The sequence below is a fragment of the Henckelia pumila genome, chromosome 2 (assembly GCF_033568475.1).
Source record: "Henckelia pumila isolate YLH828 chromosome 2, ASM3356847v2, whole genome shotgun sequence".
Taxonomy (NCBI): Eukaryota; Viridiplantae; Streptophyta; class Magnoliopsida; order Lamiales; family Gesneriaceae; genus Henckelia; species Henckelia pumila.
The window spans coordinates 122,005,393-122,028,320 of NC_133121.1; the positions used below are offsets into that span (position 1 = coordinate 122,005,393).

The window sequence follows — 22,928 nt, forward strand, 5'->3', positions numbered from 1 at the left end:
CTATGGAAATTAGCATCCTTTCAAATGGTGTGCCGATGGTATATATATTTGGACACCTACAAGACAGCATTAGTGTGTTTTGCCTTCGCTGTTAACCATCTCTTCATGTCACCCTCATGGATGGCTGATGCAAGCCTTGCAGCCCTGATTCGTGCATGGTCTTAGATAACATTTAGAATAATGTTATTTTCCGCAAAATAAAAATATTTCAATACTAAATATAATTATATAATTCGTGATTCTAACCTTTTTATATTATATAAAACATATTACTAATTATTTTATTTTTTATAAAGATTTCTATTTCATTGCGATGAATCCCGGCAATCTATTCTTCTAAAATTTTTCTGTCTAAGAAATGCATATTTAGTTAAACTTCTTTGGATATAATGATCGAAGGGATGGACATTTTTGCATCTCGTATTAGGTGGTTGATGTTATAGGTTTTTCCCAAACCCTCAGGCTACATTTTGCACTTCGTCCAGAAGACAATGACGACTGAATGGGGAAATTTTATATTATATCGGGAGAAAAACTTTTGATGTTTTTTTATACGTGTTCGTTCGGAGATAGAATAAAACGTTCTCGTATAAAAGACACCAAAAGTTTTTCTCCGAATACAACATTAAAATCAATAGAATCCACCTAATTGCAGGGTCGCTCGAAGTGATTCTCTTAAATTATCCAAGATTTGATATGAGTTTGGTGTTCTGTGTAGTAAAATTATTTGGTTTATTCCGTTTCCTTTTATTGTTTTATGGTATTAACGTGGGAAAAAACATTATTATGTTAAAAGAATTATTTTCGTTTTGTATATGGATTGAGTTGATTAATGCGACATATTTTTTAGAAATTAAAATAGCTGCACAATCCAAAGAACTTGTATTAAATTAGGTAGAGAAATTTTAGAAGAAAATAGTAGTTTCCCTAATTGATTTTGGTATGAAAACTCAGCGTGAAAGATTTGTTTGTATACAATTTAAAATTCTTTTGTTTTTGTTTTTGTTTTTGAAATATGTGTGTGTAGGATGCGTTTTGGCTAATTTTTCCCTACTTTTTGCACACACAAAAACAATCGTCGTATTCTTGTTGATATGAAGCAATTGCCAATCTAAATCTTTGATACTCCAGTACCTAATTCCATATGTTAAAGAAATTAAAAATAACATTCAACAAAAATAAGAATTCGAAAAAAACACTTATCAAATATTATTCACGACACAACTCATATCATATTTATTCTCATTATCGTACATACTATATTATAATTCGGGTAAATGAGATCCTACCTATACAAACATTGCCTTAAGAGTAGACATTGTCTTAGTGGATTCAAGGGTTGAGATATATCAATACACGTGAGTTATATTATTTTTTCAGTAAACCCCACAAATATTGTTAAATCTCCACCCTTGAATACATTATTGAGGTATTGTCTGTAAAGGCAATTCAAACTCAGCATCCCTAATATATATTTATATATATATAAACAAAAAATAAAACAAAAATTCAGTTTGACTAGGTAGCCCTAACTTGAATATTTAAATCAACAGTCATACTCGCATCTACATGAAACAGTGAGACAAGTTGCATCAAAAAACCGTGAACCCCATACGCGTGAGCATGCTAGCAAGCAGAACTCTTCACTATCGCAATACGTATCTTCTATGTCCTTCAAACACAGCGGGGGTTCGTATGAAAGTTGCGATCTTCCTAATCCTGCACACATCATGTATATTAATGGAATCCAAAACTCAGCGAGTTTCGAATACGACGATCGTCGTCCAGAAAATTTAACAAAAATAAAACAAAAAAGTTACCTAATAGTTGCTTACTTAAGAACAATAATTACTTACCAGAGGCAAGCGAAACAAGGAAAAGCATCACCAAAACGATGGTCAAAATCTTCGCCATGTGCTTGATTTTGGCTCACTTTTTAATTTCTACCGACAAAAGATATATATGGCATAAGGATCGGAGCACGTTATATATATAGTGAATAAAATTATCTGCATGTACTTTCCCTGTACTTTTATATTTAAAACTTACCTCATGTATCATCAAATGTAAAAACTACAGCATGCCAATGAAGGGGAGTGTCAAATATACAAAATATATTGTTCTTTATCGAATAATATTACGATAGATGTTAAAATATTCCTAAAAGTGGTTTATCTTTATCATTGATAAATTTTAATAATATGCTCTCTTCTATTATGAAATTTCTTTGTAAATATTGTTCCCTATCAAATAATATCACGATAGATATATGTTAAAATATTTCAAAATATGGTTCATCATTATCATAAATAAACTTCTGTATTTATGTGTATATATGCGGTTATACAAGCGATTATATGTTACATTTAAACTAAAAAAAATTTCCCTAATAGACTAAAGAAAAGATCGTTACATTATGAATAATTTTATAATTTCAAAGGTAATGTGTAAACCGTGTAAATATGTAACTGTGTAAATACACACTACATAATACATATAACACTTTTCAAAACAAAAATACCTTTGCAATAATACAGAGATATGTCATCTCATTTAATTTACAAAATATCATAAAAATTTAAAAACTATTTTAGGTCATGTTTGGACAAATATTTTAAAAATATTTTTAATATTTTATAAGTGAAAAAACGATGTCGAAAAAAAGTGAAAAACATAAAGTATGTATTTGGATAAGATTTTTGTAAAAAAAATTATTTTTTTCTCTTTAAAAAAAGTATTTTCAAAGTAAATATATATATTTTTTGACATTGGGGATTTGGGGTGGGGGTTGTCAGGTTTTCAAAGTATAGTTTTAAAATAAAATTGAGAGGTGTTTTTTGAATAAAAACAACGGTTTAAATGAGAATTAAATTTTTTTATAAAATAATTGTCTAAAAATCTTTTTAATTATTTTTAACTATAAAATCTTTCTAAAAAAATAATTTTCCAAATAAATTTGCAAATTTAAAAACGTTTTATAGAATATTTATGCAAACACATATTTTTTTAAAAACTTTTTATAAAAACCACTCATTTTATAAATACTAGCGACAGAGCACACACGTTGCATATGTAAAATAATAAAGATAGTAAAGATATAATTTTCTTAAATAATATATGAATCTTTGATTTGTGAAAGATAATTTTTGAATTTTTGAATTTTTGAAAGTGGATAATATTTGTGGAAGTTATGAGTAAATTATAGATTTTTTTTAAGTGGACATGAGTATTTTTGTAAAAACTATTTGTTATCATCAAGTCAGACCACTAAGGGCCTCAACTTTTATAATATAGAAAGATGATAACATCTTATCTACTTTTTAAATATTTGTAATCACTAAATATTATTTTATATTTATCTAAAATTTTAAATATTTAATTCATGATATATTGGTAATTTAACTATAATTATCATTCTTATCTACTTCTAAATTTTTTTAAAATTACTAAATATTTTTTTATCTTTATCTAAAATTTTGAACATTTAATTCATTGTATCATCATAAAAATAACATTAAAATTAATTAACACAAAAAAACATAAAAAACATATTTGCCTTAAATTATTATTCAAAAATAAAAAAACACAACTCATATTAGTTTCCAAAAAAAAAAAACACAAACACACACACAGACACACACAAAATTCATATTATCATTGTTATCATTATGCATGATATACCATGTTATACTACACGAAGAATGTAAAATAATCATCTTAATTGTTATAACATAATTGCAAACCGATCTCATTCCCATTACAAAATTGCAAAATATATACTATAAATTTAATTAAAATAAAAAATTTTAAATTTAAAAAAATGAGTAGCTAGCCTAATTAAGGCCCGTTTGGATTTGGTAGACATTTTTTTAAAAAAACACTTTTTTAAGCTATAATTTTTTGCTTTTGAAAAAGTTCTAATTTTGACTTTAAAAAGTGCTTATTTAAGCACTTTTTTGGTCAACCAAACACTTTATTAAATGAAAAGCACTTAAAAAAGTGCTTTTTTGGCCTAGCTTTTGAAACCAAACGGACCCTAATTGTTATGCATCAGACTTCAATATATATTTTAATCAGCTTTCATACAAGCAATTACATGTAAAATTCAAACAAGTTGCATCAACATATCGTAAACCCCATATGTCTTCGCATATTAGCGAGCAGATCTCTTCACTGTCGCAATCTGTATCATATGCGTACTTAAAACACAGCGGGAGATCGAATGAGCGACGCTCCAATCTTCCTCCTGCATATGCATACATACATACATACATAACAAGATTCCTGTAAGTAGCAAGCTAGGGTTTCGAAATACGACAATCATCTTACAAAAAACCTACCCAAATAAAAACGTCCCGAAAAATATAGTTAATTTACATGAGAACAAGAAAATAAACACGAATTACATACCTGATCAGGTAAGAGCAAATTAACAAGAAAAATCATCACCAAAGCGACGGTCAAAATCTTGGCCATTTGCTAAATTTAATTGGCTCACTTTATTTTCCTTATCAAAATTAAATATAATATCACTATATATATATATATCAAACTATTTTAAAATATGGTTAATCTTTTCCTATACATGATAATCTTAGATGATCGTATGCTCTCTTAGTTTCGTCATATTTTAAATTAATTTATATGGTTTTTTTTAATCTATCTCATTCGTTAGATAATTTTATAAGTTCCGTATAATAAGATAAATCTCAAGTCTTAACACATGAAGGTTACTTAAATGTGGTATTATATTTTTGTACAGAAGGACTGTAATGTGGCAAACTTGAACGGTACTATCTTGTTCATATATATGTTCTTTCCGCGATCTATTATCTCAAAATTTTCATTAAATTCCTGATTCACAATTTTCTAATTAAGTACTAAAAAAACAATTATTATGCATCTACATATTTCTCTAGCTCTCATTTCTTTTCGAATAATAATAATGATCGATATTCCACAATTTTCTTAATCACATCGCACCATGTAATTTAAATATACGAAACTGCAATTTTGTTCATATATATCTCTAGATATTGGGCTATAGGTTTTTTTTTTGAAAAAATATAGAAAAGTGTATTTTTTCCCTCTAAATTATCTTTTTGAGATTTTGGTCATGTCTATATTTTATCAAGTTTCAATCTTGGCCTGCTTTCTTTGTTTTCTTTTTTTGTAATTTGCCATCTTATTATTTCTTTCCAGCATGACATTAATGTAGCACTTACGCGGGGTCAATAAGACACCGACGTGAAGACGTTTTCAGAGGCACACACATCAACACTTCAAATAAAAAATGACTTACATTACCAAAAATTCAAATTTATAGGACTAAGACTGATATTTGATAATATAGATGACCAAATCAACAGCAGTAACACCAAAAAAAAAATGCAAAATTTCCCTTAAATATGTCTATATTTTAAATTTAATTTTATCTCTATAATTTACATTTGAATTGTTTCAAATTTAATTCTATGTTTATGCCTTCCTTAGCCTACAAATTTGGTAATTTATAGCATAACACACAAAAGGAAATAGTGAATTAAAAGTGTCTATCGTGAATAATCAAACCATTCCTATTTATTTTGATCATGTAATCAATATAACCATTTTTAGCAATCCTTCTATATATATGATCTATGAGTCAACATTCATGCTCGCAGTTACAAAGATTATGTATCGACAAAAAAAAAATATCAACAAAACGTTCAGCAAACAATATGGAGAATACTCCTATACGCAAACATCAGCATTGTCATGTATAAACTATAAACAAGACGTACAGAAGCTTTGGACTATCACCCACACATAAAATATTAACGGAGTACTGAAGATCACATAATTAATCACGATTGTAATACATGACCAAAATTGTAATTTGGATTAATATATAATTTTGACCTCTCATACTCAATACTTTATAAGTACTTGTCCCGATATATCCGAATTTATGAGAAATATGAAGAAAGTAAAATTATCTGAAGTAAAAGAAACTATAAGATAAGAGCAATGCTACATGTACAACCAAATTTGTACATCAATTTGTACAACACAAAAAAATCAATACAAAAATTTCATTTATCAAAATCTCATCATAAATTGAAGTAAAATATCGCGACATAATAGCAAAATCTCACGATATTTGTTGTAAATATCGTTGTATACGATATGTGTTGTACCTTTAGCATTATTCATAAGATAATCACTAAGAAAAACAAAGGTAAAATATTTTCGATACTCTTAATTTAATTTCAATCACTTTTTCAATTTCTAGCCATGACAAATTGACACTTTCACATTCAATAATTACTTGTAATTCTCTACTGATTTGTCAATCAATCAATATATATATATATGTATATGGGCAATTTGCTCAAAAATCCCCAAATGCAAACATGTTTTGCTTTGGGGTTCCTAGTCATAAAATGTGGTACAAAACAATACAATATGTGGTACAAAATCATACAAGATGTGGTACAAATTAACAAAAAATGTGGTACAAAAAAGTGGCTAGGAAGTGCAGAGTAAAAAATGTTTGCATTGAGGATTTTTGAGCAATTTGCACATATATAGGGTATATATATGTTGAATTAATCTTATAAGTTAAAAAAAATATTACGATGTCAAGATATTTTAATATATTGATAATATATATGTTCGGATTGGGTGTAATATTTCTTAATGTGAAATTTGAACCAAGGTCTCCCCCTTATTGATTATTTGACAAATTTTGTGTAATACATAAAATATTAAATCTCAAGTCATAATACTTATATATCAATATCATTAATTAAAATATTTGTATGGCAAGTTAATTAATTTTATTCTTCCATCGATTCATTCCGATTAAAAACTAGTCAATTAATTTCTATTTGTTGGGTAAATATTGATTATATAAGCCGTGAAATGAAATATTGCCGCGATCTTGTTTATTTGGGCCTTTTCCATGCAGAAACAATATTTTCATAAGTTTCATTAAGTTACTAAGTTATATATCAATTACATGCATAGTCAATTGTTTAATATTTAATGTATCCGGAAAAAAAAAATATTGATGTAACAGTGAAGCTCTCTCATGGATATAAACGTGGATTGCAAATTAATCGAGTGAATTTTGATCAGAGGGATGATCAGACAGTTACGATGGCTACAAAGAATAATATGTCTGAATTTGGTTCCATAGTGAAGGATTGTCGACTAAAGACGACTAAGAACTTCCATTTTCTAAAAAAAACATAATTATTAGTATTAAACACATAAATATCTTTCTTACGGTATTATTTTTAACAAAACAACTATTATTTTATTTCAATTTTTGTCGTTACACCATATCGTATTCTTATGCTGTAGAATATATATCAACTTTCAAAATGGAATATCCAATAAATGCATGTTGCATAAATGTCAGAATTGATTGCAAATAGGAATTCGACTGGACATTAACTTAACTTGAGAACTGTACGCAATTAATATTCTTAGGATTTGGTTATAATAAACATTGTATATATAGCATTATATTGTACCTAAAATCTTTTCCAATATTTAATTTCATAAAAAATAAAATAAAGTGTTTTGTTAATACGAAAAATGCATTTGTACAGTCAATGGTTTTTGTTTTTTTGATTAACAATAATCGAACATGTTAATATCAAAGTAAGATCTAGAGTTCGAATTTCGAATTAATGATTTTTTTTTTGTCGAGTTTACGCTCTGTAGACGATCGTATTTGTACTGTAACTATCGGATTCACAATCTGGCGATGAATTCATAATGAAGGCACGTATCGATAAATAAAAAATTACAATTAAATCGGTTAACAATTTTTCAGATCGATAAATAAAAAGAATTAACATTCTTTTCAAATACAGTGAACTGTTGATAATTTTATTATGATCAAATTAACATAATATATATCAAAAATATTTTGACAGAAAAATATATTTACCTGAAATTTATATTTGAACTATTATTATCAGGAAAAGTGAGTGAGCAAAAAAATAATGTACCAAACATAAAATCTGTATATAAATTTAATAATATTTTCGTAGGTTATATAATATATATATTATATATATATTATATAACCTACGAAAATATTATTAAATTTATATACAGATTTTATGTTTGGTACATTATTTTTTTGCTCACTCACTTTTCCCTCGTTTATATAATTTGTTAGCTTAAACAATTAACCCAAACTTTAATTGTTTAACCTCACCCACACGAAAAAGAAATAAATTACTCCAAAAACTATCCACGACACCTTGTCGAATTAGCAGACTAAACAATATAAAATATTTAATTCTTAATATAATTTTAAATATTTTTATAATCTTAAAAAAAATCTATATTTGTCCATTTTTTTTTTAAAAAAAGATTTATACGAATTCAATATAAATAGCTAAATTTTATCTCATTTCCGTGTAGTGGTAGGAAAAAATAGGAATCTGAAATTAATGTGTAGAGTACAACACCGTACACTGAACCTAACTATGCCGTTAATACTCAATATTTTATTCGTCAAAACACATTAAACCAGCTCTGTAAATAGGGAATTCCTCGTATTTTTCCTTGATATGATATGTAACTTAACTATATTTAAAGTACTGATTTATATTCAAATAAAATTATAAAGAACAATATTAATTATACCCCGAATCGAAATTAATTCAAATTTTATCCTAATTACCAAATCCAAAAATCACCCATTTCCCGGTAATGCATATTACCATACCATTAGCTGGCTGGCACACTCTCTCTCTGTATTCAATACAATACATCTGTACTCTTTTCTCCTCCATTTCTCTCTGTATATATATAAATATATATATATGAATCCATGGCCCCCAACCTCCATGCACAAACAAACCAAAATTCTCCCGATTTCTGAATTTTTAACCCTTTATTTTCCCTGATGCGTAACTGCCCGGATGGGCGATTTTGTTGATTGCATTGGGTTCGAGAGCTGCGTCGATCTCAAATCCGATGTAGAAACCCCAAAGCTGCACGGCGGAGGTGTGTGCCTCCGTCGACGGAGGAGCGAGGCGGCGGAGAAGGAGTACCCGCCGCCGATGCAGCACGGGGCGTGGGTGATGAGGAAGTATTATACGAGTGATGGGAGGTTGATAATCAAAGAAGAGAAAACCGAGCGCGGCGAGTGTTTCCAGGCTCATCGGTGCAATGGTCGTCTCGTACTGAATATGGTCCCCATCGACGACGACGTTTCCGACCAGCCACCGCCTGGTGACGAGGAGGAGAGCTGCGAAGAGGCCTTGGATGATGGAGACGGGATCGACGGTGGAGACGATGGGATCGAGGAATGAGATGATCGGACGGTGGAGGAACCGTTACCGGAGTGCTTCAAGCTCAAGGGTAATGGTTGCGGTGGGTTTAGGGTTGCAGTCCCAGCGTTTAAGGCTGTGATTACCTAAGCATCAATTTTTGTTTTATTTTTCGATTTTTTGATGTTTTTTTCCCCTTGATTTGAACAATATTTCGGAGATGCATTTTTCAAATTTTTTTTTTTGCTTCTTCTTTAATAATTAATTGGTGTTTTAATTTTCATCACGATAATTATTACTATATAGTGGCTAGTAAGAGTTAAGACACATGCATTTAAATTAGATCCAACTATGTATAAAACAAAATTCTTGATTTTTTTTAAAAAAGTTGACTTCTAAGGGGATCTCATTCCACATGAGTAGGCCAATTGGCTCATGCAGGTTAAAAATTTCTTGATTTTTTGCAGGCAAACACAACATATACTTTCAAATAACATGTCATATTTATTTCTTGATTTTTTGCAGGCAAACACAACATATACTTTCAAATAACATGTCATATTTCATGCAAGGAATTGTCGGGAATTGGAAGCCTTGTCTAGTATTTATTTATAAATTGTTATCTTATGCATGCACCACAAGATGTAGCTAGCGACATATATATCAACGATATAATATATATATAATATATATATATATATATATATATATATATATATATATATATGAGTTTTGCTATCCTGCCCACCCATCGTGCCCACCTAATGTGCCCACCATGAGGTGACACTCAACTATTGGACGCACAATTCATCACATCCAATAGTTGAGTGTCACCTCATGGTGGTCACATTAGGTGGGCACGGTGAGTGGGCATGATAGCAAAATTGATATATATATATATATATAAACTTTTAAACATACGTATTAAAAATATTATATGCTCTTTAATTTGTTTATGTATAAAATGGGGAATATCATTTAAAGTTGTGCATGAAATGAGTGATACTGTTTTTTTAATAAAAAAAAAATTGATTCGGTGGGGGTAAAAAGTATTAATTAATTAATTAATTGATTAAGTAGGAACAGTTGACAAGATAATTAAGCTGTCCGTTAAAAGTTGAACTACGCTAGAAATGAAAATCCTACTGTCAAGTCTCATTATAATTTATTATTTGATTTTTCCCTAACAAATTTCCTAATAATTTTTGAGTAACTCTCCTGTGAGACTGTCTCACAGGAGACGGATCAATTTAATTTTTAAATTCAAATACCCAAGCTAGCAATCGGATCCTTGTTATTGGGCGGATTCTTTAATTGGGCTTAAACTCAACAAAGTTCGGTTTACTAGGGTTCTTCGATATTCCATTATCCGACGAATCCAACAAATCTGTTTATAGGTTTTGTTCCACACAAAAGAGTCTTAGTTTTGAGCCAAAGATCTACTGATTTGAGGCATTTCCGTGCGATCGAAGTGTTGTCGCGACTGATATTGGTAGCTTCTTCTCCGGTTAGTTTCAAATTCGATTTCAGAGTTTTGAGTAATATATCGTAGCTGTTACTACGTTTCCACAAATTTTTCATGCAAAATAAGGTGAAAGTTCAGAGTTCTCTTGATTTCGGTTTCGCTGGTTTGTGTTTTTTGTATTCGAATCGTAAAAAAATTGATTAATTTCGAAGGAAGTCATGAACGAAATACCAATCCACCATGTTCTTAGTTTCGTTGGTTTTCTGTTCTTTAATCTTTCATTGAGTAATTTGCTTTCTGGAATCTGGAATACATTTATAAACTTTTGTGTTCTGATTTTTATCATTTGACAGGTGAACAAGTTTATCTTCTGAATTTGTTTATTCTTACGTATTTGGGGACACAGTTTGTAAATAAAGCTTAAAAACACGAAGCTTCTGTTTTGTCAATTTCATGGGGTCCTATAGATTTTGGTTAAAAAAATCTATCTGTTCTTATTGTTTCAAAAATCTACTTTAGCATCTATCTCATTTAAGTTTTAACCCTTTCAAAAATGTGAGAATCATTAACTGCAAACTAATATGGTTTAGATAATAATGTGGGCCAATTCTACAAGTTTCCATCTTAATTACAGATTTTAATAACATGGTTGTTTTACTGTTAAAAATGAAATATATGGTTGTTTAGTGTTAAAAATGATTGAAAATTTATAGGCGGATACAAGTATGAAGGAGAAAGAGCCGGTTCGAAAAAAGAGGACTATTTCCCTGGAGGAGAATGAGGGAACTTCTGGGAAGCCTCCTGAAAAAAAAAATAAGGGAGGAAAAATAAAGATGAAGGAAAAGGAGAAAGATAAAGATAAAGGAAAACAGCTTGCTAATATTATTAAAAATGTTGAAGCAGAAAAACAAACTAACAAGGAAATATGGTTAGTTTGTTGAACTTTGATTCAATGAATAGAATTATGCTGATGATAATATGTGCATTTATTTTTTTATATATGTTTGTATTACTTTTTCTGTAAAAAGTGTTACTCTTTTGATAAAAAGTATTAGTTTTTACTGTTAAAAAGTCTTTCTGTTAAGTAAAATATTTTTTTGAAAAAAGTTATTTGTGGAATGAGTTTTTATGTAAAAAGATATTAGTTTTTATGTGATAAGTATTAATTTTTTTGTGATAAGTATTAGTTATCATTTTAAAAGTATTTGTTCCTTTATTTGCTATTAGTGGAATGGGTTTTTCTGTTAACAATATTAGTTTTTATGTGATAACTATTAGATTTTATGTGATACGTATTAGTTATCATATTAAAAGTATTAGTTCCTTTGTTTGCTAATTTGTAATAAATAAAATATTTTTTTGAAAAAGTATTTGTGGAATGTGTTTTTATGTGAAAATGATTAGAGTTTATGTGATAAGTATTAGTTATTATTTTAAAAGTATCAGTTCTTTTGTTATTTTAAAAGTATTAGTTCCTTTGTTATTGTTTTAAAAGGTATTACTTTTCCCATGAAAAGTATTACATTTTCAATGAAAAGTATTAGTTGTGTAGGGGAAAGTATTAGTTCTAATGTATGCTAATGTGACAAAATGTATTACGTGCTTAGTCTTTTCTTATATAATTTCGTATTATTTTTTCTGTGAAAAGTGTTACTTTTGTGATCTTTTGTATTAGTTTTTTCTGTTAATTTTTTTTTTTTTCTAAAGTGTGCTAATTTGACAAAAAAAAGTATTGCTTTTCTTGTCAATGGTATTATCTTTTGTATTATCTTGTCAATGTCTTAATTTTTTTTTTGATGTTAATGTAACATGCAATTAAATTTAATTTTGGCGTTATTTCATATATAAATATATATTTTATTTTTTGTAGTGAAGTTAGAGGGTTCGTTACCCAATGTAGACCACAAGGTCTGTGTAGACTTGTGGAACAATTGAATGAACAACAAAAGCAGGCAGTTAGAAGCATTGGTTTTGGTGGCTTGCTCCATCTGCGTGTTACATCTTTACCAAATACGATGTTGAGATGGTTGGTGAAAAACTTCAATGGAGCAAGTCAAATGTTTACAGTTAACAACAACAAAAGCTTTGTCATAACTTCAGACGATGTTAGGGATGTGTTTCTACTGCCAAGAAATGATGGGAATGAGTTAAAGTTGGTATGTGATGAAACTACTCTTTGTTTGCTGGAAAAACTGAAAAATGATTATGATATTGACTACAATTCAACATTGAGTTCTTTGAAGGACCTTTTTCTCACAAAGTTGATAGATGGAGGAAATGATTTCAAAATACTATTTGTTATTTATAGTTTGTCATCATTTTTAACTCCAACTTCAAATCGTTTGATTGATCTTAGTACCTTAAAATCGTTAGTTGAAGTTGATAAGATATCAAAGTATGATTGGTGTAGTTATGTCCTAAACAAGCTTTGTAAAGCTGTGAAAAAATATAATTCCAATTTAAAGGTGAAGAATGTTAGTGGGTGTGTCTTGTTGTTGCAAATTATATACTTCCATAGGCTGAAGTGGCATGGCATTGCTGAACCATGTATGCCACCTTTGATTCAACATTGGACAAGTGAGAGGATCCGAACAAGAATTAGAGAAGAGAGAGAAGCTGGGGATTATGAACAAGGGGAATGGGTTGTCGGGATCTATCCAACTGGTTTGAATGATAGGACAATGGTGGGAGAAAAATATGAAGAAGAAGAAAATCAAAGTGTAGAGAAGAATGAATTAAGTTTTGATGCAGTGCATGAAACTTCAAGGTATATCAGATATAAGTTGCCTGATAGCGAACCTACTGATTCAGATATACAGAAGATGACAGAAGATGTAAGTTACTTTGTCCATATTCTTCAATAGTATTTATTTTTACGATGTGTAAAGTCACTAATCATTATATTTCTTTAATTTATCTCATATTTTTTAGGATGTACATGAAACACTCTTGTTGTTTAAGAGGGATATCTCTGTAGTGTCCAATCATCACATGAAGAGGTTGTTGAAAATGAAGAAAAAAATGGAAGAGAAACGTGCTGCAGCTTCTCCTGATTTATCGGAGAGTCAGAAATTCTTTTGTGAGCCAAAAATTCAGAAGTATATAGATGATGTGGTTGATAATTTTTTGGCTATGAAAAAGTTGGCTGAAGAGTTTCCTTCTTTTGATCTTTTGACATCGGAACAAAGAAATGTCCTTGCAGAAAATAATGAAGAGAGGTCTAATGATGTCTTGTCTGACCAAGAAGTAAGTGAAGCTATTTTATCAAATGAATATTGGCGGCTTGATGAAGAAATGGGATATGTGTCGGACTTCATGAAGGCAAACAAGGACATTGTCTTTGATATGGATAAAAAACACAAAGAGATCATCGATTACTGTTTCTTTGTTGATGAAGCTTTGAATCAAGAGTAAGTGTTTATGAACCATAATTCATATTATATTTTTATATCTGAATTTAGTTTGTCTCTCTTTTGATGATTTGATTTTCTTCTTTCTGCTACAATTAGGGAGATTTTGTTTCACCATCATCTTATGTGTCCTATTCAAAGGAAGGACATAATTTCATTGAGTTTTTCAAACATATATGTTTCTATCATTGATGTATGGTGTCTCTTAATCAATCAAGAAGAAAAAACAAAAAACACGCAGCATATGCGTTTTTGTTTCAACCTCGCACATTCTGTAAGTTTTTAATATTTGTAATTTGATTCTTGATTTTAATATGTTATTGTTAATCTTATAGTATATTTTTTGCTTTCCAATAGACTTATTTACATAAGCTGCTTCATGATGATTCTGATTTGCAAACCAATGAAGCTGCTATGAGAAATATTTGGAGTTCATGGTTGAGTGAACATGGTGGTGATTTGAGCTTTGTGGACATGGTAAAAAGAATTAAATTTTATTTGAAATTTATTATAATTAAATAATAATGTTTCACTAATTAGAAGTTATCTTATTTTTTGGAAACATAGATTTTTGTGCCACTCCATTTAGATGATCACTTTGCTGCTGTTGTTATAAACTTGGACCAAGGAAAAATTCAATATTTGAATAACAGGAAGTATAATGATGGTGAAAATTCTTTCTTTCATGCTGCCCAAATAGTGGTAAAGTATCTAATATAATTTTAATAAATCTAAAATATCTCTTTTACGTTTTCATTGTCTTGTATGTTTTCAATTTGTAGCATAATCAAATGTCCAAGTTTTTGAAAGAAAAAAAGCATGTGAAAGCTGATGAGGTTTTGATGTATGAGTTTGAAAATGTTGCTTTAAGTTGGCAAACAAGAAAGAGAGATGTTGATGGTGGTGTGTACTTGATGCATCATATGAAGTATTTTGAGGGTATAGTATACTCATCTCCAGATTTGTCAAAGGTATGAAATTTTGAATGAGATTGTAAAATAAATTTCTCTTTATAAATCCTGAGTTATAATTAATTTTTTTTTGTTTTATTGACTCTAGGCTGTTGTAAGACGAGTAATTAGAGCTGAAATCTGTGCAACCATTGTGCTTAGTAAGGTCAATAATTTGAGGCTGGAGGTGCCGAGCAAAGTGTTTGATTTCTATAAAAAAAAGCCTGAACTACAAGCCAAGATTTCAGATTTGAAGAGACATGGAGCAGAAAATAGGAGGATGAAAAAACAAAAGAAATGAACTAGTTCGCGGTGGCCATGATCGTAAGCCCTATGTTCTTTCTCCTTTCCCCATAATTTTTAGTGCTTCTTGGATGCAACTGTACTTTTTCTAGTGATTGACAAATCCTGATGGCTTTGTTGTCATATTTTTGTTTCTCCTGCCTATCTATTGTTCACCATGAATTTATTGTTTAAGATTAAGATAATTTGCTATTGCTAGTGCCCAAATATGTTGGTGGCATACTACTTTGTGGGTTGTGGAGAAAAGTTTGTGAACCCCTATAAATTTTTATATTTTTTTTAACCTTCTCTCGTGGTTCTACAAATTTCTTATGTGTGTGTAGTTCAAAGACTAGAATTGATTGAATATCACACCTATCGGGACATACCAGTTGGATTTGATCAAACTGTTAAAAAGTGTTTGTATTACTTTTTCTGTAAAAAGTGTTACTCTTTCGATAAAAAGTATTAGTTTTTTCTGTTAAAAAGTCTTTCTGTTAAGTAAAATATTTTTTTGAAAAAAGTTATTTGTGGAATGGTTTTTTTGTTAACCGTATTAGTTTTTATATGATAATTATTAGTTTTTATGTGATACGTATTAGTTATCATATTAAAAGTATTAGTTCCTTTGTTTGCTAATTTGTAATAAATAAAATCTTTTTTTGAAAAAATTATTTGTGGAATGTGTTTTTATGTGAATAGGATTAGAGTTTATGTGATAAGTATTAGTTTTTATGTAATAGGTATTAGATTTTATGTGATAAATATTAGTTATTATTTTAAAAGTACGCACTTGTTCTGCCAAGTGTCGGTAGATTAATGTACAAGGATTCGCTCCTGCGTGCCCATTTGACATGGGTTTTTTTTTTTTTTTTTTTTTTTTACAATTTCTTGCATGGTTTAGAAGCCGAACTTGGAGAATGTATGTGGGGACGATAAACTGTTCGGTGTAATGTTTTAATGAAATCTTTTTATGCCACTGTATATGTAGGGAAGTGGAATAGAACTGTAAGGACTAGAGTCTGTATTAAACCCACAGAGTAGACTTCTGGTTGAATCCTCACGCCCATTAGCCGTTCTAGATGGTTTTTTACTCAGCTCAGTGTTCAGCATATGCACTCTGTTCAGCATGTAATGTTAACATGAGACATATGACTCATGGAGCGATGGTGTTTTCTTCTGATTCAAGTACAAAAAATCCTGCCTTTTTAGTTGGGAGAGTGTTTTAAGCTTATTAGTCAATCTAGTTTTTGTTGTGAAACCGATTTTGGATACACGACACGACCAAGTATTTGTTTGATGTAGTTATAATTTTGTGTGATGAGTAGATTTCTTGCTTTAGTGAATATTGATTATGGTGGAAAACCTTTTGTTTTTAATTTTAAAAACTATGCTATGATGCTTTTAATCATAGCAGATACACTGCATGTGAGCTGACAGGAACTAATGTTACTTCTTGTTGTTTATTCAGTTAAAGACAAGAAAAGAATCGGCAAAAAATGGTGGCTTGGAAATTTGTTGTTTGATTTCTACTAAAAAAGCCTGAACTTCAAGCCAAGGTTTCAGATTTGAAGAGAGATGGAATAAAACTGTAAGGACTAGAGTCTGTATTAAACCCACAGAGTAGACTTCTGGTTGAATCCTCACGCCCATTAGCCGTTCTAGATGGTTTTTTACTCAGCTCAGTGTTCAGCATATGCACTCTGTTCAGCATGTAATGTTAACATGAGACATATGACTCATGGAGCGATGGTGTTCTCTTCTGATTCAAGTACAAAAAATCCTGCCTTTTTAGTTGGGAGAGTGTTTTAAGCTTATTAGTCAATCTAGTTTTTGTTGTGAAACCGATTTGGGATACACGACACGACCAAGTATTTGTTTGATGTAGTTATAATTTTGTGTGATGAGTAGATTTCTTGCTTTAGTGAATATTGATTATGATGGAAAACCTTTTGTTTTTAATTTTAAAAACTATGCTATGATGCTTTTAATCATAGCAGATACACTGCATGTGAGCTGACAGGAACTAATGTTACTTCTTATTTTTTATTCAGTTAAAGACAAGAAAAGAATCGGCAAAAAATGGTGGCTTGGAAATTTGTTGTTTGATTTATACTAAAAAAGCCTGAACTTCAAGCCAAGGTTTCAGATTTGAAGAGAGATGGAGCAGAAAATATGAGGAGAAAGAAACAAAAGAAATGAACTAGTTTGTTTTTATGACTATTTTGATTAAGCTCCTTCATTGTGGAACAGATTTCATTTGCAGCAGTTTAGATTTATGTCGAATTTAATATCCATTCGCAAGTTAGTTAGCTTAGTTGTTTGGGTTTGAAGAATTTTAGTACTCAATTACTTTTATTTTAATTCAAATAAAGTTTCATCAAGTGTTTTTCTTTCATGGCTTAGTTAGATAATAAATGGTGTGGTGTTAAATATATTATGTTAATTTGCAGCAATGTCTCTTGCTTTTGCAGTGACATCTTTCCATCCACAAAGGGGGGATTTTTCACATTATTGTATTGCTTTTATTTAAAATTATATGGTGCATCTTCCCATCCACAAAGGGGGATTTTACACATTCATGTATTGATTTTATTAAATATTATATGTTGCATTATAATTTGGTCCCGGTTCTTAAATTGTTAAGTGCTCTTAATTATGATTTATTAAGGTAAAATCAATACACACTATTGTATAGAATTTATTCAAAATTATGTACTTTTTTTTGACAAATTGTTAATAAAAAAAATTCACTTTTCAAAAAATAAATCAATATGGTTCAGGAAATAGTTATAAATAATTTACAAAAAAATTCATAATCACTAATTTTTAGAGGTTTGCAAACACTACCTAAAAACAATTCACTTTTCAAAAAATAAATCAATATGGTTCAGGAAATAGTTATAAATAATTTTTTTTAGATCAACATTTATTAATAAAACCCTTTTTAGCTAGACACAATTGTTTTTCTAAAGTATGTGACAAAAAAAAATGTTAATAAAAATAAAACTTCGTAAACTTCATTCATGTAAACTTTAATAGTATCTATGAAAGTATGTGACCAAAAAAAATCTCAATATAATAAATGAATATTTGGAGTCTTGGAACCAAATTCCTTTGCTTGAATTGAATTTGATGCATCAATTTTCTTCTTCTTGCTTTTCTGAAAGTGTCCTTTTATCCTTTGACTTCTTCCTTTTGTAACAGAATGAGTAGGATCTTGAACAATATGAGAAGAATTTGAATGAATGGAAGTATCTGACTGCTCTGTAATAGTCAATGAACTCATCAGAGCATTAATAGCTACAGAATCTCTGTTGTATCCTTCTTCAACAATCATCCGAGCCTCCTTATTTTCTTGACATTGCAACACCAAATTATAATACTTGCGTGCCATTTCATGACCCCAAGGGATGCAATCCCTAAACTTCTCTGACCTCCCAACTGTACTATTGAACTTGTCCCAAATTTCTGATTTAGCAAACTTTGTCCATCTTTTCTTAATATAAGACTCTGGTATGGAAACTATCGAATTTATATGAAAGACCCTTAAGCAATGATAGCACAAGAAGCCACACTCTTCAAATTTCTTGCAAGAGCACGTGATTAGATTACTCAAACAATCAAATATGACACGATGAGATAGCCCGTCATTATCGTGTGATGAAACATTATAAACCATCATTCTGTCTTCAACTAGAATAAGAGTAGAAGAACTAGAGATTGATTTTAAAAATTCAGCCTCAAAATCTCTAAAAAGTGTCAATGTGTATACCTCAGAAGCATGCTTCAACATCCCAGTCAATGGTAAGGCAGATTCAGGTATTGATCTTGAACATTGGAATTCATCTTTTTGTTCTTTGTTCCTCCAATTCTTTAACATTTCCTTGAAAATTCCAAAAAAGTCAGTCAAGCTTGTGTTTTTCTTTGCACTGAATCCAATGGCATGGTTAGTGCTTTCACTTCTTTGGAAAGACAGAATTCCAGCAGAGAATAAATCCTTGCTCAATGCAGTGCACCATTTTTCCTTTAATCCATACAAACAATTAAACCAAGGATGATTCTCTAGTTTGTAGTCTGAAATCATAGAACTCCAACAGCTTTCAAATTCATTTTCATCAACACAACCTGACAAGCATTTCTTAAATGCATCTTTAAAAGAATTTTGACTTCTCAACTTTGCAAACCTACTTACAGCATTTTGATGAAGGTGCCAAAGACATAGCCTATGTCTTGTTTCCGGAAAAACCTACATCAAAATAAGAAATACTTGTTATATTCACATGAGTAATTCACATAAAAAACCTACATCAAAATAAAAATTCAACAAATATATTTCAAAATTTATTGACCTTTTCTATTGCATTTGAAATTGCTTGATCTTGGTCGGTGAACAAACTGACAGGACATTTCCCGCCCATCGATTTCTTAAAAACTTCAAAGAGCCATTGAAATGATTCGACCTTCTCGTCAGATAAAAATGCACAACCAAACATCACATTTTTCCAATGATGATTGATACCCACGAAAGGAGCACAAATCAAATTGTACTTATTAGTGCGATAAGTTTGTCAAAAACCATTACATCACCAAATATGTCATAATCCTCTTTCATCATCGAGTCCCTCCAAAATACATTACACAATCTCCCATCATCATCTAATTTGACTCTGAAAAAAAAGTCATTATCTTTAGCATCTTCTTGTTGTAACATTTCAATTACTTTATGTGCATCCCCTCCTTCTATTGCATTCATTTTCCAATGGTTCACAAAATTCATGTGATCCATCAAAGTATGACCAACGTTTTCCTCTCCACCAGCTTCATGTACCATATAACGATAAGAATCAGTAGCTCTCATCCCAGAAGATATCATATCTTCAATAGCTTTACCCTTCACATTTGAAATTCTCCTTTCTGATCGATGATGATGACTCCATTCTATCCTAGTGAATGCATGATTATGTATCATCACATGGGATACAACTTCATAAAGGCATTCGTCATTCAATTTAACTCTCAATAAAGCTTTACATCCTGTTTGTGTCAGACAAGATCTTTTTCCTATCTTTCCCACTGATCCACCACTTAAGTTATCTGGATTTGAATCTTCTATTTTCTTCGTTCCAGAACAAGAGCAGAGAAAATATTTCTCTATTACAACTTTTTGATTGTTACAGTACCTCGTGGTTGATTTACGAACACTAAAACCAATGTCCCTTGCATGGTTAGAATACAATTGATACATTTCATCAATTGTTTTTCTCGTCAAACCAATCAGAGAACCAGTTATATCAACAGAATATGTATTGTCATCTGTAATAATTTCAAAACATATATCTAGCATTAATAAAAACTAATACTTTTTAACCAAAACCAAATATTTCTCATTAATTTGAGAAATGTTACCTTCACTGGCTGGAATCATATTTTGTTCACTACTAGCTGCCGGATCAACATCTTCATTTACATTAAATTCAAACAAGTGTCAAATATTATTACAAGAAACAACTAAAATGAAAATCTATTTTATTTTTTTTGATAAACATAATACACTTCGTAAGTTGTAACGCCCCAAAATTTTTTTAATGGACTTTATTTGAGATAATAAGAGATTTTAGAAGTTGAGGGCCGATTCGTTTTTTATCAGGGACTATTTTGCAATTTTCGGAAATCTCTGATTATCTCAAATAAAGCCTATTCATCCGTTTTAAAAAAAAAAATTCTTCCTTCTTTTTCTTTTGGCTCTTGATTAATGGCGTTTAATTATTCGTTATTAGCCGATTAGAATCGAGGTCTCACATAAATTATGTCAACCTTACCTTTATTTATGTCTGTCTCATTTTCATCGCTAGAAACAACGACAATAGAATTTAAATTTTGACCTACAATGACAAAATAATTAAAAAAATAGCATTAAAATATAATTTAAAAGGTAATGTTTTTTGTGAAATGTTTGTGTAAACTAAAATAAAATGATGCTCTGGAAACATAATTCAATTCTTTGCAACAAATGAAAGTAACACATTTTCAATATAAACAAAAACATTTGTATTTAAAAAAGTTAAATAGTTTGTTAAAATGAAAAAAAATTACCTTCTTGATTATGAGTTTCAGCTTCATTCTCCATATCCGAATTTAATTATCCAACAAGAAAACTAGAAAAAGTATGACAGCCGCTGAGATGATCTAGCCCTTTCTAATGACATAGAAACAAATCAACCAAAATTTTCTTTGTGCAATCAATCTGAAAAAAGATCATTTCCAACCAAATCAACCAGGAAAGGAAACAAGAAGGATAAAAATCACTTTCATTTTGAACATAAACGGCAGAATTTCTGAAAAGCAAGGGCTGGTGGTACCTGCAGTTAACTGCTTGGATTTTCAATCAAAATAGGAGGATCTGGTGCAAAAAAGTAAAATAGAAAAACACACGCTGTGATGTGGCACCAAAACAAATGAGAATCTACATAACCACACAAACACAATCCGAGAAATACAAATAATAGAAGCATACAACAGAAACAAAAGGAAAATAAAAACATGTGCAGTCTCATGACATATTTTAAAACAATAAGTAAAATCCAGCCACTAAATGTAGCATATAGAAGTGAAGGCCACAAACAGAATAGGAGAAGAATCTCTAAGGAGTATCAAAACAGGTCATAAGCTAAAGGTTAGCAAACCAATATTTTCTTAGATGTTTCATCAAGAAGAACAAATGCATAGCCCATTCTCGCACACTTCTTTGAATGAATCAAACAATCAAAGACTAACAAAGCAAAAGAAAACCCAAAAAAAACTCATTAGTTGTCAAGAGAAAGGGCATACGATTGGCTACAGTAATGTTAATTGTTAAACTTGACTATTCATATGAAAATCATAATGCAGTTCAAGTCTTCAAGATCATCCCAGTGGGAAACAATTTAAAGGCAAATTAGTAAAAATCCATATGATTGCACGGAAAAAGTAGCAGAAACTATCACCGCTCGACAGATGACAACTAACTCATGGCTTGATGAAGGATGGTCGGATCAAAATCCCCAACACGAAAGCAAAATAGATTTGATCTCCTTTCGGCTGCCAAGTGATCGATCAAAATTTCCTCGGTGCGACTGCGAATTCAGAGTAGAGATTGCAGTGACATCGTATCAAAAACATGCGATTGAGAAGCTGAGATGGGAAAATTGCAGCGATCTTGTCGATTGAAAGTAGGCGAATGCGGAATCTCAAAATCAAGAAAGCCGACACGAAAAATTGGGAGAAAATAGAGTAAATAATAAGACTTGAATCTCACGGGTTTAAAACATGGGTTAATCCGACCCGGATCCGTTGCACAAACATGACCCGTAGAACAGTCTCATACAAGTGTTTGCCATAATTTTTCGGGTGATAAAGTTTTTATTTTTTCTTCTATACCGTACTTTAAAATTTAAATGTATTTTCTCATGTACGCTTTTGCATGCAAACATGCTACATGATACATGATATACATCGGTTATGTATTAAACCACAAGTGATTTAATTTTAGTTTCATGAA

General features: G+C 30.2%; 2 protein-coding genes across 2 annotated transcripts; one reads left to right on the top strand and one right to left on the bottom strand.

Annotated features, from left to right (window-relative positions):
* Positions 1 to 8,875: 8,875 nt before the first annotated feature.
* On the top strand, positions 8,876 to 9,493 carry LOC140877134 (uncharacterized). The gene has a single exon (XM_073280661.1). The coding sequence runs from the start codon at positions 8,931 to 8,933 to the stop codon at positions 9,321 to 9,323; it is 393 nt and encodes a 130-aa protein (XP_073136762.1). The 5' UTR covers positions 8,876 to 8,930; the 3' UTR covers positions 9,324 to 9,493.
* An 8,968-nt stretch (positions 9,494 to 18,461) lies between these two features.
* Positions 18,462 to 22,111, bottom strand: LOC140878308 (protein FAR1-RELATED SEQUENCE 5-like). Its single transcript, XM_073281909.1, has 7 exons — positions 21,751 to 22,111; positions 21,485 to 21,635; positions 21,211 to 21,273; positions 20,798 to 20,848; positions 19,968 to 20,704; positions 19,741 to 19,851; positions 18,462 to 19,637 (listed from the first exon to the last, which is right to left on the bottom strand). Exons 2-7 carry the CDS (start codon positions 21,516 to 21,518, stop codon positions 18,462 to 18,464), a joined length of 2,172 nt encoding a protein of 723 aa, XP_073138010.1. The 5' UTR covers positions 21,519 to 21,635; positions 21,751 to 22,111.
* Between the last annotated feature and the right edge of the window lie 817 nt (positions 22,112 to 22,928).

Coding starts and splice junctions, on each gene's coding strand:
- LOC140877134 (XM_073280661.1), top strand. CDS start 8,931: ATGGGCGATTTTGTTGATTGCATTGGGTTCGAGAGCTGCGTCGATCTC.
- LOC140878308 (XM_073281909.1), bottom strand. CDS start 21,518: ATGGAGAATGAAGCTGAAACTCATAATCAAGAAG. Junction 20,705..20,797: donor TATGATTCCAGCCAGTGAAG/GTAACATTTCTC, acceptor AAATTATTACAG/ATGACAATACATATTCTGTT. Junction 19,852..19,967: donor ACATATTTGGTGATGTAATG/GTTTTTGACAAA, acceptor TCTGACGAGAAG/GTCGAATCATTTCAATGGCT.